The sequence below is a fragment of the Kwoniella newhampshirensis genome, chromosome 5, assembly GCF_039105145.1.
Source record: "Kwoniella newhampshirensis strain CBS 13917 chromosome 5, whole genome shotgun sequence".
NCBI lineage: Eukaryota > Fungi > Basidiomycota > Tremellomycetes > Tremellales > Cryptococcaceae > Kwoniella > Kwoniella newhampshirensis.
Window position 1 is genome coordinate 92,397 of NC_089959.1, and position 13,289 is coordinate 105,685.

At 50.7% G+C, this 13,289-nt stretch overlaps 4 protein-coding genes across 4 annotated transcripts; 3 read left to right on the forward strand and 1 right to left on the reverse strand.

The window, feature by feature from the left end:
* Nucleotides 1-1,103: 1,103 nt before the first annotated feature.
* On the forward strand, nucleotides 1,104-4,464 carry IAR55_002636 (uncharacterized protein; the record flags this gene model as incomplete). The annotated part of the gene is made up of 12 exons (XM_066945749.1): nucleotides 1,104-2,083; nucleotides 2,154-2,385; nucleotides 2,477-2,749; nucleotides 2,804-2,850; nucleotides 2,912-2,925; nucleotides 2,982-3,086; nucleotides 3,139-3,222; nucleotides 3,280-3,468; nucleotides 3,528-3,657; nucleotides 3,706-3,902; nucleotides 3,954-4,170; nucleotides 4,263-4,464. 12 exons carry the CDS (start codon nucleotides 1,104-1,106, stop codon nucleotides 4,462-4,464), a joined length of 2,670 nt encoding a protein of 889 aa, XP_066803250.1.
* Nucleotides 4,465-4,902: 438 nt separating this feature from the next.
* IAR55_002637 (uncharacterized protein) lies at nucleotides 4,903-7,124 on the forward strand (the record flags this gene model as incomplete). The annotated part of the gene is made up of 6 exons (XM_066945750.1): nucleotides 4,903-4,974; nucleotides 5,083-6,117; nucleotides 6,208-6,622; nucleotides 6,685-6,775; nucleotides 6,836-6,995; nucleotides 7,068-7,124. The coding sequence occupies 6 exons, from the start codon at nucleotides 4,903-4,905 to the stop codon at nucleotides 7,122-7,124; spliced, it is 1,830 nt and encodes a 609-aa protein (XP_066803251.1).
* A 440-nt stretch (nucleotides 7,125-7,564) lies between these two features.
* IAR55_002638 (uncharacterized protein) lies at nucleotides 7,565-10,217 on the reverse strand (the record flags this gene model as incomplete). The annotated part of the gene is made up of 6 exons (XM_066945751.1): nucleotides 7,565-8,284; nucleotides 8,353-9,321; nucleotides 9,374-9,436; nucleotides 9,489-9,890; nucleotides 9,966-10,123; nucleotides 10,208-10,217. 6 exons carry the CDS (start codon nucleotides 10,215-10,217, stop codon nucleotides 7,565-7,567), a joined length of 2,322 nt encoding a protein of 773 aa, XP_066803252.1.
* A 437-nt stretch (nucleotides 10,218-10,654) lies between these two features.
* Nucleotides 10,655-13,247, forward strand: IAR55_002639 (uncharacterized protein; the record flags this gene model as incomplete). The annotated part of the gene is made up of 2 exons (XM_066945752.1): nucleotides 10,655-12,096; nucleotides 12,176-13,247. 2 exons carry the CDS (start codon nucleotides 10,655-10,657, stop codon nucleotides 13,245-13,247), a joined length of 2,514 nt encoding a protein of 837 aa, XP_066803253.1.
* Between the last annotated feature and the right edge of the window lie 42 nt (nucleotides 13,248-13,289).

Below are 13,289 nucleotides of genomic sequence, written 5' to 3' on the forward strand. Positions count from 1 at the left end.
ATCTTCCTACCCTTGGGGGCTGATCCAGATCCGTATCCAGGTCGACGATGACTCATCGCGCTTGGAAAAAGGGAGATTGGCCTGGTCTGGCTGGAAGAGTCAGAAATTTCATGTTCGGACCTAAATGAGGATCTTGGGAGTCAGCCCAACACCTCACGCCGGATGTATAGATTCCTGGAATCGTTGGGAATCTTGATGTGCATGTACAGTTCACATGGCCAAACCTTGAAACAGGACCAGGACGCCTGATTGGGGAAAAGGTACTCACATGATGGTGTCTGACGCTCTGTCCTCGGGGATGGTACCCTTGGAACAATTACTGGACTGGTCTGACATTGTGACTGTTGTGATAGTGGTCGAGAAGATGTGACGATACAGCAAAGTAGCAAGAGAAAGACTTTGTGATGGAGAGCGGTGATCAGGAGAAGAAATGGAAAGAGTAAGTTATGTTTAAGTTATATATTCCATGGCGCATGTCATCCCTCTCCGCCGGTGGCTCGTGGCGACAGTCACCCTCACATGTGACACTGTTGCCTTGGGAAATTCTCGACTGATTGAAAGACGTTTCACTTCTTCCCTTTTCGTTTTGGTGAGGAGGGAGAGCAGAAAGGAATGACCTGCTCATCACCGGGTAAGTCACCACAGACGAGTGCCACTATGATTGAGATTGATTGGACCACGATCATTCGCAAGGTACACCTTTGTACCTGGCATGGACCATCTTGAGCCTCATAGCGCCTCTATACCCCATCGGAATGTTCGATCTTTACCAATTACATTGATCGGTTCCGTCTCTTCACGCGCTTATGTATGCTTTGGACGCTCTCCCATTGGAAGAAGCGAGACGGGATCTGCCACATTCAAAGGAGTGGAATTGGAACCGGAATAGCTGCCACGTGACGGCGATCGCCGGCACCTGCAGTCCGGATTCGTATGGGTCAACCAACTGGCTACGTAGCGAGTGACAGCATGGGTCCAGGACGGATTCATTTTATTGACTGATTCCCCCTTTCTAATCATCATGACATTCTTGATCCCGAATTGCAGAGCACTCCAAACAGGTCTCATTGATAAGGCGAAGAACTCTATCAGACAGACACACGATGTCACCTCCTCATTCTCCTTCACCGACACCAGCTGCCATACCCACAAACTCTAATCCCAATCTCCCTTCTCGACCAATCTCACGTACTCAATCACCTGTCACCAATATGGCCGGCACCGGTACCAGCACTGGTGCTGGTGCAGTGACGCCTCCCATCCCCAACATCCCACCTCGCAGTGGATCCATCTCGTCTCCTCAGAACTCGATCGCTGTCCCACGAAGTTTCTCGACTTCTTATCACAATAGATCGTCGTTTCTGAACGGTCGGACTCCGCCACCATCCGGTACACCAGCATCAACGGGGAAAGATCGTCGTTCGTCACTCACACCTGCGGGTACCACTTCGGACAACCTCATTGGGAGGAAGCAATCGCTCAGCGGTAGTGGTAAACACACGACCACATCAGCACTCACTGCCGCATTGGGTACTTCTCCTGCGTCCAATCCCGACCCAGCACCCTCAGGAGAAGGGAAGAACATCTCGCCAATACCGTCACCTTCGCCAGAGAATGGGAATGGATCGATATCGAGACAGAGCTCGAATGGGAAGATGAGACCTCCCGTCTCAAGAGGAGATTCTGGAACTTCAACTCCCAGAAATGGGAACGGGAAAGCGAAAGAAAAAGAAAAAGAATCCACAGCGGGTGGTGGAGCTGGAGATTCAAGTTTCTCGAATCTCGCTGATATCACAGACGAAGAGAAGGCAAAAGTCTTGAGAAGACATCTTGTCAGTGCAGAAGAACGTGGAGGAGTTTCGAAAGGTGGGACACCTACCCCTGGCGAAGGTGCAAGTCCAGGGAGTGCGAACGGTGCAGGTACTCCTCTGGGAGGAGCAGGAGACGAAAGTGCCGGTGCTTCATCGGTCACTCCCGCCGCTGGAGAGAGTGGGATCAGTGCATATGGAAGTACGGGTACGCATGCTCGAGACGATACCGAGCAGTTCCCAATCCCCTACGACGCGCCGGGTGGTGATGTAACGTGAGTCAAGCGATTAGTCTCTTCATTCCAAAGAGCGGTCTACTAACTTGTTCTCTTCCCCGCTCAACAGCCACGACCTGTATAAATGGCAACATGAACATCGCTCTCGACCCATCCGATCCGCATCCTTCTCCCACGTCCCTCTGGACAGATCAGCAATCCTCGACCCCACTCTCGCCCATATCAAAGAACCAGGTGGTTTCAGGAGGAATTTTGTGGTGAATCGGGCTCAGGAGCAGGGCTTGGCAGCGCCGACCATGGTCAGAAATGTGGTCGATTTCCTGTTTCTCTACGGACACTTTGTGAGTCATACTTTGACGCCCCATCAGCTTCTCTTTTTGTTTCCTGATTCCGTAGCAACAAAAGTAAGCTGACGCGGAGTGATGTTTGTAGGCCGGTGAAGACTTGAACGAAGATGAGGATGTCACGGATGAAGAGGAGGAAGACGAAGAATCATTCCCTGCCAGTGGATTGGCCGCTCCAGGAGGGGCATTCTCGCGCAGACCTTACACAGCAGGTGGGATGGACGACACTATTCCCGGTCCTCAGGGCGAAAGACAACCGTTATTGGGCTCCATGGGGAGGGGAATGAGCAAGACGAGACATAGGAGGACCAAGTCGGGAGCTGCGGTGGGCACAGCGAGTGTGACACAGGCTGTTTTGATGGTGAGCGTTCTTTTTGCGTGTCCGACGGTGTAAAGCTGACAGTCTTTCCTATAGTTGCTGAAAGGTTTCGTCGGAACCGGTATCTTGTTCATGGGGAAAGCGTGAGTGATTCACTCAAGAGGTAACACAGAGGCTAACCATACCATTATTCGATCTGTTCAGCTTCTTCAACGGAGGTAGGCTCACTTCATCGTCCAAGCTATGAAGCCTCAGCTGACAACGAAAACATCAGGTATCCTGTTCTCTACAATTGTGATGATCGCTATCGCAATGATCTCCTTATGGTCGTTCTTGCTGCTAGTGCAGACATATATGAAAGTGCCCGGCAGTTTCGGAGGTGAGCTGCATGTATATTCTCCTACCTCGTGAGCTCACGAATGACCGTTCAGACATCGGAGGCATTCTGTATGGACAGAACATGCGCTTGATCATTCTTACTTCCATCGCCGTATCCCAGATAGGTTTTGTTGCAGGTGGGTTTACAGAGCTGATTCGGACCGTGAGCAGCTTGCTGACCCATGCCTGTGTAGCTTACACTATCTTCATCGCCGAGAATCTGCAAGCATTTATAATGGCCGTAACGGACTGTCGAAAATATATCCCTGTTCGATACCTCATCTTTGGACAATTGATCGTCTTCCTTCCCCTTGCAATGATTCGAAACTTGGCAAAGCTATCAGGTACCGCGTTGGTCGCAGATGCCTTCATCCTTATTGGTCGTGAGTTGAATGTTGGAATTTGGTCTCACGCTCGCACTGACACCCGTTCCCGTACATAGTTATCTACATTGGCGCGAATGAGATTTCCGTTCTGTCCAAGCACGGTATTGCCGACGTAGCGCTGTTCAACAAAGACTCGTTCCCGCTTCTCATCGGAACCGCTGTCTTTGCATTCGAGGGTATTGGACTGTGAGTTTGGTGCATGATTTACTCTACCTGGATCTGACAAGATCACAGAGTTATCCCTATCACCGAGTCTATGAAAGAACCACAAAAATTCCCTATGGTCCTCTCCTCTATCATGGTTGTCGTGGCGGTCCTGTTTGCCGGGGCAGGGGTGATGTCGTACGCCACTTATGGTAGTCAGATCCAGACCGTTGTCATTGTCAACTTGCCTCAAGAGGACAAGTTTGTCCAAGCTGTCCAATTTCTCTGTGAGTTTGACGCGCTTGATTCTCCCGAACACAGCTAACTCGTATTTGCAGATTCGGTCGCTATCCTCTTGTCGAGTCCCCTTCAGCTCTTCCCAGCTGTCAGAATCATGGAGAATGGCCTGTTCTCCAAATCCGGCAAACACAATCCTTCGGTCAAATGGCAGAAGAACGTGTTCAGAGGATGCACAGTCATTTTCTGTTCCCTGCTCTCATGGGCTGGATCGTCGGAACTGGATAAGTTCGTGGCGCTCATCGGATCTTTTGCTTGGTGAGTCATACTGTTCGTCTTCAGGTGTCCCTTCCCTGTACAATGGAAGCGTTCTCGTGGATGATTGACATTAACGCGTGCGTGATCTATAGCATTCCCCTCTGCTTCATCTACCCACCTATGCTCCATCTCAAGGGTGTCGCCAAAACGAGAAAAGCAATCGTGCTCGATTGGGTCTTGATTGTGTTCGGTGCGATCGTGGGTGTCTACACCACCGTGCAGACCATCCGAAGTTTGTTCGTACCGACTGTGGGAGGACCGAAGTTGGGGAAATGCGATGTGCCGGTGGACTAAGCATCATGGCCAGCTAGGTGTATACGTGAGATGTCAAATCATTCCAAAGATAGCCATGTCATAACACTGCATCGGAGACAAACAGCGATACTCGTCAGCGCACATGATCCAGTGTTGTGCCAGTCGTACCATATGCATGAAACGAATTGTGTCCAAGAAGCATCGGTGCCATATGTTGACGATAGAGTCATGGATTCGGGTGAGATCGCTCTGAACCGGGATCAAATACAAGTGGTACGATGGATGGTGGGTTTTGGATGATCGTCGTGCCTGAGAGTGCGAGTGCAGTTGGGAAAAACAAAGACAGAGATCGTGAATGTCGCATTGTGTTGAATGTCATTCGCTCTTTCACAGCTCATCAAGTATTCCGGTCTATATCAGCACAGTGGATCTCATCGCGACCAGAGCCTAGAGATACCTCTCACATATACATTTTCAATGAGCGCACCCCTGTCCACGCCCGATATCGAGGTGGTAGGTTCCGCTTCTGGCCCTGCTGAACATGTTTCTGTGAGTCATCTCCCCCGTCCAGATTCCTTGTACACCTATCTGCGTTTATCAAATTCATGCATGTATATGTATACATGACTGACCCACGCATCTTCCCTATCCCCCCAGATCCACTCCCTCCAACCTGAAATCATCATCATCGGAGCCGGAGTCGCTGGCTGCGCCCTCGCCTACTCGCTCTCACACGTCGGTCGATCCGTCGTCCTCCTCGAACGGGACCTCTCCGAACCCGATCGGATCGTCGGCGAACTGCTCCAGCCTGGTGGGGTGGAAGCGTTAGAGAAACTGGGCATGGGAGGGGTGTTGGACGGGATCGACGCGGTACCTGTGGAAGGGTATTGTATCGTCAATGGGGAAGAGAAGATTGGGATAGATTATCCTCACTTGGAAGAAATGGCCGGTCACACTTCAAATTCGGATCCGAATTCTGGTTCGAGTCTGACTGGTGCGACAGAGACGAGTGGAGGAGAAGTACATGTTGTGGAGAAAGCAATCGGGGATGGGGATAGTAAACTGGAATTGGAAGGGAGAAGACTGGATAATGGGAAGAAATGGGTATTGGATTGCGATTCGGGTAAAAAGGAAGGGAGGTCGTTCCATCATGGAAGGCTGATATCGGCCTTACGAAGAAAGGTCATCGATGAAGCTCCGGGAGTCACGGTCCTCGAAGCGACGGTGAGGGATCTGGTGTTTTGCGAACATACCAATAGAGTGATAGGTGTCAGTGCGGCTTTCAAGCCGAAGAGCGCCGAATCCTCCCTCGAAGCGACGAGATTAAATACGGATGATCCGGAACAACAACAACCTTCTGCTTCTTCTTCGTCAGCACCCTCGACATCGACATCCACTTCGACGAAACCCATCGTGAAGAAGCTATATGCTCCCATAACAATCATTGCCGATGGCTGTTTCTCAAAGTTCAGACAGACCCCTGGGACAAGGACCAGAACACCGGATACGAAATCGCATTTCGTAGGTCTCGTCCTGACCGAATGCGATCTCCCTATCAAACATATGGGGACGGTGTGTCTCACTCCGTCGGGACCGGTTCTGTTATATCAGATTGGGCAGGAGAAGGGGGAGGTGAGGATGTTGGTTGATATTAAGGGGAAGTTGCCCAGTGTAGGCGATGGTAGTTTAAAGGTTAGTAGTCCGTGGAGAGTTTTGTCCTTTTTCCATCGTTCCGACGATGTGTAGCTCAAGACTGACGTTCTGTTGATCGGATTTTTTCAGCAACATATCATCGATAAATACCTCCCTTTCGTCCCGTCAAACATACAATCGTCTCTCATCAACGCACTCAACAATCAAAGATTACGAACGATGCCCAACTCTTTCCTCCCTCCTTCGATCCAGGGTCTGTCCACCACTCTCTCCGGAGCAGTTCTCGTGGGCGACGCATACAACATGCGACATCCTCTGACTGGCGGTGGCATGACAGTCGCGTTCAACGACGCGGTTCTCCTGTCTCAGTATCTGAGACCGAGCAAAACAGGAGAAGATGGTCTGAGAGCTGGGAGAGAGGGATTGGAAGATTGGGAAAAGGTTTCGGAGAAACTGAGAGAATGGTTCTGGGAGAGAAAGAAGTTGAGCGGTGTGGTCAACGTCCTCAGTATGGCGCTGTATTCCCTTTTCGGAGGTTCTGATGGTGAGTAGCATTTGTACTCTGTGCGTGTGAAGTGACGGCCACTGATGTCATACATATTATAGAACCCGACTTCGAAGTCCTCAAAGAAGGGTGTTTCAAATATCTCTCAAAAGGAGGCGAAAACACCGCAGGTCCCATTGGACTCTTGTCTGCGTGCGTACCCATTCACCAGCAAACCATGACCTGTTGCTGACGTCTTCCCACGTCAATCAGTCTGACACCGAGACCATTCATCCTCTTCTACCATTTCTTCTCCGTGGCCCTGTTCTCCATCTGGATCTTACTCTCCCAAGGTCCACCGCATCGACGATCAAAGAATGCAGCCATCACTCTGATCTCGTTACCCCTCAATCTGTTGTTATCTGTCCGAGTGGTGAGTTCCTCTCGCTTTCGCGTTCGCAGGCTCGTTGGCATGCGGTGGCTGATGTTGGGGTGTATTGATTAGTTTTACACAGCTTGCGTCGTCCTCTTACCGTTCATCGCTACGGAATTCAAAATATAGTGAAAGACAACATGCATCCCCCGAGCCGCTATTGGACCATGTCACGGCGCAAGGCGGAGCTCCACGAGGAACGATGATCGTATAGTGCGCAGATGATGGAGTGAAATGGGTTGCTTCGTGATTATTCGTACCAGTACAAGACGAGAAGGTCAAAGCACATTGAAATCGTTCAGATCCGGGTTATACATGTCATACAGTTCGATGCATCACGTCTCCGCTTGTCACGTCGTGCTGTTCGTCAAATACGACGACAGACGACCTTGCACAATGCTCGTTCAGCGTGATGCAACGAATCACACCAAAGCCAAGTCAGATCGATACACAACAACACAGATTCATGCTTTTGTTTTGGTTCGAGTGAAGCAATTCGATTTAGAATCGTGCAAAATGTATCGTATCGTATCATATCATATCACCAAATTACCACCTATTTTCCCTCGTTATTCCCTCTCTCGCTCCGGGTGGAACCTCCTCACCACATCTGCCACTGCCGATTTGGCGGTGTACGTCGCACTCCTCCCTCGGTTCATGGTCGCCGAATACTGATACTGAGATTGTTCACCTTGCGTGGTGTTAGATGCTGTTGGAGTCAATTCGCCAGAGCCTATTGATGCTGCTGGAGTTGGCGGTTGTTGAGTTATGACCGGTACACTGGGACTGGTGTTTCTCCTTTGGGATTGTTGTTGGATGATTGGAGGACTCGAAGGTGGTTGTGAGGTCATCGTATTGGATTTCTCCCGTTCTCTGCTCAATAAAGCCCTAAACGCAGCTAACCATTTGATCTCGTCTTCTTCGCTAGGCGCACAAAGAACAAACGTCCGCTTGGCAGTGATTAGTCGGAAGATGTTCTCCTCCGAAGATCCCACTCCAGCAGCATACTGATTTGCGCTCTGTGGATTCGGTACACCGGAGGACGAGATACCCCGCTTGGGTGTGGAAACAGCATGGGTGACCGACGACTCGCTGACGCCCCCAACGGCACCCAGTCGCCCTCGCATAGACGAGGGGAACGCCTGTCGCGAGGGAGGCGGTGACTGGCCATGAGAGTGCGCAGATGCCGGCTGGTCGGAATCGGAATCAGACTCAGCGGGAGAGCCAGGCTCCACTTCGAGAGCGTCCAAAACAGAAGAGAGAGGAATGAAGCGAAGCGCTCGATTGTCCTAGAAGAGGCGACATCGTCAGCGTCGGCAGCGGCACTACCTTGCCCTGATGCACAGCTGATACTCACCATGTGGCTTTTGGTGTACGTCACACCCTGCGATGTCAAAACGAACCATCTCTTCCTCCACACCTTCCTGCCTCGTCCCTTACTTCTCTTCATCAGGTATGCCGACAAGATGACTTTGTTTGGATCAGCCGGTGCCGGAGGCGGTCCTTGTCCCTGAGCAGCCATGTCGGCGAAATAGGCGGTCTCGCCCTCATCTTCGTCTTCTGAGCTTACACCGCCCGATGCAGCAGCCGCAGTAAGCGTTGATGGCGTACCTACCATTCCTCGAGGGAAGTACTCCGCATTGGACGACAAACTGCTCGCAGAAGGCTCTCGCCGGGTGGATGAACCGCTTACGCCTCTATTGATAGGTTGAGACATGGTCGCTCCACTGAGATGGCGTGGTGAATTGCCAAAGACGCCTGGTCCAAGTTGAGGTGATACCATGGACTGAGTACTAGGAGTGCGAGGAGTCGGTATGGAGATCTTGGCGAACTGGGACGTAAGTGTATTGGTCGTGTCGAGGGGACTCGAAGGTGGAATGATACTTCCTGAAGGCATGTTCGGTGAGACCGCTCCCACTGTATGCATCTGTTGAGGAGATCCCGCAGTGGGTCGTTCAACGAAATAGCTGCTTGTGCTAGTCATTGACGTCGTATCGATGTTTTGCAGACCGCTGTTCGTAGCCTTTTCCCGCCCAGAGATGCTTACAGCCCCAGTCTTGCCTTGCTGATGTGTATGTTGTCCATGTTGATGTCCACTCTCGCTTTTCTCTTTTCTGGATCGTTCCTCCTCATCCCTCTCTGAGAGTTTTCGTCGGACACCGTTGATTGCATATACCCAGTCTTCCAGCTCGTTTTGAGAGTTTGCTTTGGCGAAGAAGCTCCGCTTTTGTGTGACTATGCCGAAGGTATTGAGATGCTTCTTGACAGTAACAGGGGCGACGGTATGCACATCGCGAAGATCGATCACACGTTTGAGGGAGTATTCCTGCAACTATTGTCAGCTTGCTTAAATATGGGAGTGTAACGTCAGCATTCACCTTCTCGTCTTTGTAGTAGGCAAGTTTCCCAGTTCGAAGCACAAACCATCGTTTCTTCCAAGCCTGAGGGGAGCTGGTCAATCTCTTGTCAATGACTGGAGTGTGTGCAGTTTACCTTTCTCCTTTCCTGCTTTTTATACAGATATCCGCTCTTAACCACTCTTTCACCCTCCATCCCTCTTTGCAATTCTCCCTCCATGTTTTCCATTTCATTCTCATCTTCACTGCCGCTTTCGCCCTCCGCTTCTTCCTCCACATCTTCCAACTCCATCATTTCATCCAAGTCCTCCCCGACTCCCATCCCCATCGCCGCTCGACGTTCGGCTATTGCGCTCAATCCGACCGAATTAGTCGTCGGGGAAATGATGGGAGAAGTCGGATTGGGTGATCCTATATTATGCGGAAGACTGGAAGATGCGATTGAGGATGAGTCGGATTCATTGCCAGAGTATGCTGAGACTGAATGTGAATGAGGGAAAGGATGACCGACATGGGGTGGCGGAGGATGCGATTGTTTCTGTGGCGACGAGCCAAGCAATATGAGCCTCGAAGAGCAAATAATTCGAAAGTTGACTCGGAGAATGATGCTTACCTTCTTCTTGGGTGATTCATTCGATCTTGACGTTGGTGCAGCGGACTTGAACGATAGTTTCCTTTCTACTTCAGATCTGGAAGGAGGTTGAGCAGGAACGGGGGGTTGTTGACCTAGCGTTTGTTGAGAGGCGATTTGCGCCTGAGAGTGGGAAGATTCTGAACGGTCCCCAAGGCAGAACAGAGATCAATATCTGAGTCGTTGATAGAAGCGGGTAACGGTTTGAGGATAGGCGCACTCACGATAGGACATTATAGAGGCTGTCTCGGAAAGGAGATAGCTTCCTAGGGCGGGCGGCGGACGTTGTGTGAATGAGCGATATGCGAGCCAAATATATTGGTAGTTCCAAGGATGAAGAGTATAGGTCAGAGCAGATGGCTCCGTCGCATATCAGGTACAAATGTGCCCGACACTGATGTTGTTGACTGATTGTTGAAGCAGGACCAAGGCAGAGTAGGTTGAGGACAATGTTTCGTGAACAGAGAGAGAGAGAGACAAAGGGTGACAATCACGTTGATTGTTGCAGAGGATACACAATACCCGTAAAAGTTTAATCGATACCCCGCCTTAAGATGTCAGTTCAAAGATCGTCCACCTGCTTGCTCTTTTTGATGTCTTTCCATCCTACCATTACCATTATCATACCTTAGATCGATACCTGATACAGTGCCTCGATACACCCATCCAGCATGTCCTTGTCCCGCGCTGGGCCATCTGTGCGACCGATCTGTCGAAGATGCCTTCTTGCTCGTCGCATCTCGATACCATACTTGTCCCAGTCCACACCTCGACACCTGTTCACCTCCACCAACCCCTCTCGAGAAGTCCCATCGTCTCCATCCTCCTCATTCCTACGCAAACCACCTTCCAATTCCTCTCGATCGGCGTTTCGAAATGATAGGCGACCTCCTCGGTCTGGTTCTTTCAATCGTGAACCAATACAATTGAGTGTCAGCGATTTCGACGCCAAACCTCCACCTAAACCTCGTCAATTACTACGGGCATTACTAGCTCGTATACCCGAATGGATCACATCGCCGCGAGCCAGAGTCAAGCTGGAAGCATACGGTCTGAACTCATCAGATATTCTGCCACTATGCAGAGATTGGCTCGAAGAGGTCAAGACACAGCTAAAAGGATGTGAGAACGACGAGATGGCTCAGAAAGCCCTTGAAGCTGGAGGATGGAATACTGAGGATCTGCTCATTGCCATGGCTGAGGAACGGCTATTCACAGCTTTGGAAGCTAGTGCCCTCCGACGATTCTTGCAGTTCTGTGTTGCTTCACCAGGAGGTCTGTCAGAATCAAAGAGAACACACCTTAGAGCTATCTTGGAAACTACCGATCTTTCAAGATTAGCATATTCGACAGATCATCTTGCGGCAAGATCCATGACTCGACATTTCCACCTACATATTGGACCGACCAATTCTGGGAAAACGTATAACGCCCTCAAGGCTCTTTCTCGTGCAAAGTCCGGCGCATACGCTGGTCCACTGAGACTGCTAGCACACGAGGTGTGGGAGAGGATGAATCTTGGTACGGTGGGAGATCTTGATGGGAAAGGGAAAAAGTGTAATCTCCTCACAGGAGAAGAGAGAAGGGTGGTAGATCCGGACGCAGGATTATTATCGTGTACGGTGGAGATGCTTCCACTTGCAGGACTGCAAGGACAGGGGTTCGACGTTGTGGTCATCGACGAAATTCAGATGCTGGGAGATGGACAACGAGGTGGATCATGGACGAAAGCTGTCTTGGGTGTAGCCGCGAAGGAAGTACATCTCTGTGGTGACGAGACCACAGTCGAGCTTCTCAAGTCAATCGTCGCCACTCTCGGTGACAAAATCACGATACATCAATACAATCGATTAACACCTCTGACTGTCGCAGAGGAAAGCTTAGGGAACGAATACAAAGATGTCCAGGAGGGTGACTGTATTGTGACATTCTCAAGGACCAATATCTTCAACGTAAAGAAACAGGTTGAGAGTACAGCTGGAAAGAAATGCGCGGTCGTGTATGGCGCCCTGCCCCCGGAGACAAGAGCAGAACAGGCAAGGGATTTCAATGATGAAAATGGAGTGAGCAAGGTGCTGGTCGCCAGTGACGCAGTGGGAATGGGCCTGAATCTGTAAGCTTGATTCTGCTTTCCGCTTGCTTGGCCTCTGGTCTTGGAGGAGAATTCGCGTGGAGCTGACAAGGATATGTAGTAAAATCAAACGAATAATTTTCGAATCCCTCAGCAAATTCAACGGCAAGACCGAAGTCCCCTTGGCCCTCACTCAGATCAAACAGATTGCTGGACGAGCAGGTCGTTTCAAGACCGCAAACGACTCCAAAACCCCTGTAGACGGTACCTCCACTCCCGACGAGACGCCAGCAACGGGTGGTCTCGTCACGACGCTTCGAGATGCCGATCTTCCTATTCTGCGCGAATTGATCAACCGATCTCTCCCTTCCATTCCTCGGGCAAATCTCGAAGTTCCTCATGTCAACCTTGCTGATCTCGCCGCTTTGCTACCGGCTGGCACCAGTTTCGCCGCCCTCCTAGAGCACTTTGCTGCTCTTGCTCAGCCGCCGCCTAAGACGGTACTCGCTGCTCATGAGCACAAACTCCCTCTGGCGGATCTGGTCGAACCTCTTCGAGATGAATTGAGTCTGACCGAGATCGACCTGTTCTGTTTCGCTCCCGTTAACATCCGTGATGAGCGAGCGAAAGGGATCTTCCGAACCCTCGTGGAGGATTTTGCGGGAAGCGGCGTGGTGGAGATTGAAGAGATTCTGGAAGAATCCGATCTGCTCGGTACGCTTGAAGAAGTCGAAGAGGCACTACGAACTTTACCACCACTACCACCCGCTGGCAGTTCGGAAAGGCAATTCGTGCCTCAGGTGATGATATCGTCTTTGCCAATGCTGGAGACCTTGCATAAATCCTTGGTGCTTTATATCTGGCTCTCATTCCGGTTGGAAGTCGCTTTCCCAGATAGAGCGAAAGCGGTAGAGTATAAAACTAGGACCGAAAAGGTTCTGGAAGAATGCTTGGAGCGATTACCGGGGTTGAAGAAGAAGAAGGGGATCAAGGGAAAGGGTAAAGGGAGGAACGAAGAGATGAAGAACTGGGTGCGGGAGAGATTGCAAAGAGGGCCGACGGAGGTGGTCAAACAGGAGGTCATATGGTTGGATGGGAATGAGGTGAGGAAGGAGAAACAGAGGAAGATCTGGAAGAATGTCGCGATGCTGGAAGAGGGCGATGTCGGTGCTGGAGGGACCAAGAGATTATAGACTCATTACAACAGCATAGAGCGTTCAACTCAGCATAGCTTC